Source organism: Etheostoma cragini, unplaced genomic scaffold, assembly GCF_013103735.1.
Source record: "Etheostoma cragini isolate CJK2018 unplaced genomic scaffold, CSU_Ecrag_1.0 ScbMSFa_1645, whole genome shotgun sequence".
Classification (NCBI taxonomy): domain Eukaryota; kingdom Metazoa; phylum Chordata; class Actinopteri; order Perciformes; family Percidae; genus Etheostoma; species Etheostoma cragini.
The window spans coordinates 1-5,367 of record NW_023265721.1 but is presented as its reverse complement, the minus strand read 5'-3'; the positions used below and the strand labels follow the sequence as shown (position 1 = coordinate 5,367).

General features: G+C 44.6%; 1 protein-coding gene across 1 annotated transcript; it reads left to right on the top strand.

Moving 5' to 3' along the window:
- Positions 1–356: 356 nt before the first annotated feature.
- LOC117940084 (exportin-T-like) lies at positions 357–5,342 on the top strand (the record flags this gene model as incomplete). The annotated part of the gene is made up of 6 exons (XM_034865476.1): positions 357–472; positions 1,161–1,399; positions 2,581–2,866; positions 3,276–3,465; positions 4,198–4,314; positions 5,193–5,342. Coding segments are annotated over exons 1-6 (1,081 nt in total), but the record flags the coding sequence as incomplete, so codon positions are not given.
- Positions 5,343–5,367: the final 25 nt, after the last annotated feature.

The following is a 5,367-nucleotide window of genomic DNA, read 5'->3' as shown; positions in this document are numbered from 1 at the left end:
AACGAGAGGGGGGCGGAACGCCAGAGCAAGGGGAATGATGTGGGGAGATGCCAGATCAGGGGGAATGAGAGGGGCAAATGTAGCAGAAGATAATCATTATTTTTTGTAGATGTAGCCTTAGTAAAATCTGTTAAAGTTTTAGAAAAGGAAGAGGAAAACCATAATGCCATAATGTGGCGTACCTGCTGGAAATAAATCAACGTACAGTCTGTACAACACTGACCATTATTATATTTGTAATATTTATCTATACATTTATTATAGTATCTATTTATTGTATATCTATCTATCTATCTATCTATCTATCTGGGTGTTTGGGGCTGTTTTGTCGGGATTTAACGTGTCCTTTGAGATGTTTTCCTGACTGCCGGTGATGACGTCGGGGATGTTGTGTGTTCACAGTAAACACATGAATGCCTTCATAGAGGACATCCTGTCCAGGATCCAGGACCTGCTGGAGCTCGCTCCCCCCGTAAGTATCAACATCTCCAGGAAGGAGGAACATAACCATCTGGGTCGGTTGGTAGAGGGGCGCCCCTATACAGAGTTACGCTCCTCGACACAATGGGCCAGGGTTAAACTCCAACCTGCGGCTCTTTGCTGCAAGTCGTAAATTTATATAGTCCTTGATTTTTTTATTTAAATACGTGGAAAGCTTAGGTAAAAAAATATATATATAAAAAAAATAATTTACGAGTTAATTTTTTTTTTAAATTTAAATTCCTGGAAAAACTTAGTTAAAAAAATCATTTTTTTTTTAAATCAATATCTTTTTTTAAAAATACTTTATTAATTAATATTTTTTTAATTTAAATACCTGGAAAAGCTTAATTAAAAAAAACAAAACATATAAACTTTATGAATATTATTTTAAATACCTCGAAACCTTAGTTTAAAAAACATAATATTAATGAATTAATATTTTTTTTAATTTAAATACCTGGAAAACTGAAAAATCCTATTTGAAAATTGTATTAATTTTTAAAAAATGCCCCAAAAATATTCTTAACAAAATAAATCTAATCATGAGTCCGTAATCCAATCCTCCATCTTGTAATTCCCCCACTGGAGATCAATAAACAGTATAAATGATGATTATTATTATTATTAATATTATAATAATAATAATTGATCCCTGTCCCTGTGTCCCCTGTTTCCAGGACAACGGCTTCCTGGCGCTGCTGACCAGCGACGACCAGCTGTTCATGTTCGAGACGGCGGGGATCCTGATCGTGAACGGGGACAGTCCCGTGGACAGGAAGCAGGCGCTGATGCGCAGCCTGCTGCTGCCGCTGATGGACGCCTTCCGCCTGCTGCTCGCCAAGCTGCTGCAGGAGACGGAGGACGAGAGACAGGCCGCCCTCGCCGACTGCCTGAGCCACGCCGTCGGCTTCGCCAGGTCAGGACTCGGGTCAGGTGTCTCAGAACCAGGTGTCTCAGAACCAGGTGTCTCAGAACCAGGTGTCTCAGAACCGGGTGTCTCAGAACCAGGTGTCTCAGAACCAGGTGTCTCAGAACCAGGTGTCTCAGAACCTGGTGTCTCAGAACCGGGTGTCTCAGAACCGGGTGTCTCAGAACCAGGTGTCTCAGAACCTGGTGTCTCAGAACCAGGTGTCTCTCCGGTGTCTTTAGAATCAGGTGTCTCAGAACCAGGTGTCTCTCCGGTGTCTTTAGAATCAGGTGTCTCAGAATCAGGTGTCTCTCAGGTGTCTCTCAGGTGTCTCTCAGGTGTCTCAGAATCAGGTGTCTTTAGAATCAGGTGTCTCAGAACCAGGTGTCTCACAATGAGGTGTTTCCCATGATGCATTGGAGATAAAACTAGGGAGATGTCTCACTCTGGAGATAAAACTAGTGAGATGTCTCACTCTGGAGATAAAACTAGAGAGATGTCTCACTCTGGAGATAAAACTAGAGAGATGTCTCACTCTGGAGATAAAACTAGAGAGATGTCTCACTCTGGAGATAAAACTAGAGAGATGTCTCACTCTGGAGATAAAACTAGAGAGATGTCTCACTCTGGAGATAAAACTAGTGAGATGTCTCACTCTGGAGATAAAACTAGAGAGATGTCTCACTCTGGAGATAAAACTAGAGCGATGTCTCACTCTGGAGATAAAACTAGAGCGATGTCTCACTCTGGAGATAAAACTAGAGCGATGTCTCACTCTGGAGATAAAACTAGAGCGATGTCTCACTCTGGAGATAAAACTAGAGAGATGTCTCACTCTGGAGATAAAACTAGAGATGTCTCTCACACAATGTGCAGTACAACAAAAACATGGTGTTTTATAAAAATGAAACCATGAAAACGTGTTCTGTGTTTTAACTTTTTCTTACATTTCTCACTTTTTTTGAGGTGTAACACAAACTTATTATTTTGGAATTTATGGTCAATAAACCTCATTTATAGGAAATTATACTAAGAGCAAAGAGCGTTGGGGGGAATCAGGCATGTTATTTTGGGTAATTACAAATGGGTAGTTAAAAAGAACATTGATAGAGGACAACATGAGGGTTTTAAGTGTAAACCGGAGTGTGGATGTAGCCTGACCCGGCCTGGCGTCTCTTGTGTGTCTGCAGTCGGACCAGCAAGGCGTTCAGCAACAAGCAGACGGTGAAGCAGTGCGGCTGCACCGAGGTGTACCGGGACTGTCTGCAGACCTTCCTGCCGGCGCTGAGCTGCCCCGTCCAGCGGGGGCCGCTGCGCAGCTCGGTCCGGTCCTTCCTGCACCGCATGATCATCTGCATGGAGGAGGAGGTCCTGCCCTTCGTCCCCGCCGCCTCCGAGCACATGCTGAAGGACTGCGAGGCCAAAGACCTGCAGGAGTTCATCCCGCTCATCAGCCAGATCACCGCCAAGTTCAAGGTACCAGTCGGAAAAAGGGACCAAAATGACAAATTATTGAGACTAAAATGATGTTTTTTAACTTTTTCTTGCGTTTTTCTAAATTCTTTTCAACACTTTTGATGCTTTTTTTTCCCCAATGTTGGCCGCTTTTTTGATGTTTTTAACACTGTGTAACACTAACTTATTACTAACTAGGAAATGATCCCTAATGTTAGAGTTAGAAAAGCAGAAATTAGGAATTATTGAGACTAAAATTAAAGGAATGGATGTTGATGATAATCACATCAGAATATGTCAACTTTTACTCAATACTATTTCAAGAACACCTTGTTTTTCAAAAAATGTCACATTTGTCTGTTTTTGACCTTGGAGGACAACACAGGGGTTAACAAGCCTACCTTTTTTCCTTCTCCCGTTGCCGCGGCAGCGCCAGGTGTCCCCCTTCCTGCAGCAGGTGTTCATGCCGCTGGTGCTCGCCATCTTCGAGGCGCTGGCGCGGCCGGCGGAGGACAACGACCAGGCGGCCGCGCTGGAGAAGCAGATGCTGAGGCGCAGCTACTTCACCTTCATCCAGACCATCACGGGGAGCGGCATGAACGAGGTGATGGCCAATCAGGGTGAGTGGCACGCACGACGTCTGCCTTCGTTGGGACAGGTAGTCAAGACCACCTTAGTGGAGTCAGACAAGTCCAGACCCAGTCCAAAAAAGAGACAGTCAAGAAGACAAAATCCTTTTCAAGACCACTTGTTTTGTGTGATTGGTTTGATGAGTCTTCAATTTCTGAGATGATCATTTTGTTCTATTGTTATTTGTAATAATAGTTACATCACTGGCAAAAAAGAAAAGAAACATGTGTACACACTTTCTTTTTAGTGATATTGTGAGAATAAAGTCCTTATTTTAGAAAGGAAAAGTCCTAGTGTAACGCTAGTGATTGTTGGTGTTAACCATTAACTCGTTGTTACATAAGAGTGGTTTTGGGGCGTGGATGGAGTTACAGCACGGAGACAGACTCGACTGTGACTGTGTCCACTTTTAAATCGCACTTCTTTCAGTGTAAAACAACTCAAGAGTCCTAACAAAACATGCTTCATCATCTAATCCTCATATCCCTCCGCCAGCCTAACTGCTGCTGAATTACAGGCAGAGTACAACATGTTAGATAGTCCCTAACTTGTTGGGACACTATGAAGCTGCAATTGATGGAAATATGACTTATTTATAAAGTCATCTGTTAGATAAATGTTCACCAAATAAGTCTCATTTTACAGTATCATGCCTCAAATGAAAGGATGATGAGCTTCTAGTTGCAGTGATGTGATGGTGTGGATGTTTTGTTGTTGTCCAGGAGCGGAGAACATCGAGCGCGTGGTCTTCACCATCATCCAGGGAGCCGTGGACTTCCCCGACCCCATCGCCCAGAAGACCTGCTTCATCATCCTCTCCAAGCTGGTGGAGCTGTGGGGTAAGAGATCCAGAACCATCTGAACCAGTCTGGTCCACGTGGTCTTTCTTCTTGTAGACGAGGCGAGTCATTGGGCTTTACATCAGCGTTAGTCTCCACAGCGCTGTGGAGGAAGGTCTGGGATCCACACCGCATCCTGGAGGGGAGAGAAACCTGTTCTGGGTCATTGGCATTTCTTTAAACCAATCAGAGTCATCGTGGGCGGGGCTAAGCGCCGGACAGAGCCACGGTGCCGCTGCTAAATGAAGTTCAGAAGTAGTTTTAGTCGTCAGAGACTCTGAGCTCCTCACGGATGACTGAGCTTCTCATGCGATGTCTAATGGAGACCCCCCCATTAATAACTGACTAAAATAGGATTTATAAGTTTTGAAACTAAGCTTTTGAAGGGATTTAAATTAAAAACAAACTTTATATTTTTATTAGAAATGTTTTTTGGGACTTTATTGACAGGACAGCTGCAGAGATGATAGGGGGGGGGGGGGGGGGGGGGGGGGGGGGGGGGGGGGGGGGGGAATGGCATGCAGCAAAGGACCGGAGTTGAACCCGGCCCGCTGCGTCAAGGACTAGACCTTTATATATGGGCGCCCGCTCTACCACCTGAGCTACCCGGGCACCCTAAACTAATCTTTTTAACAAAAGATTATCATAAAGTGGGTAATGTAGAATTAAAGGGGAACCTTCAGACGGTGTGTTTGTTTTCACTTTGCATCGATAATACCGGACCGGGGACCGTTGAATCGATCCAGATCGATGGATCAGGACACAGCCAACAGAGATCCTCTCTAAGGCCAGAGTCTTGATTTAAAGAGTACAGGGTTACGTTGGGGAGGCCTGTTATTCCATAACTGGTGTTGTGTGTCCTTGTGGGGACCCTGCAGGAGGGAAGGACGGCATGGTGGGGTTCCCCGACTTCATCTACAAACACATCGTCCCCGCGTGTTTCCTGGCTCCCCTCAAACCGACCTTTGACCTCTCCGACGCTCAGACCGTCCTGGTGAGTCTCTCAAACACTCTACAAACCACAGCCGGTCTCCTAAGACACACACACACACA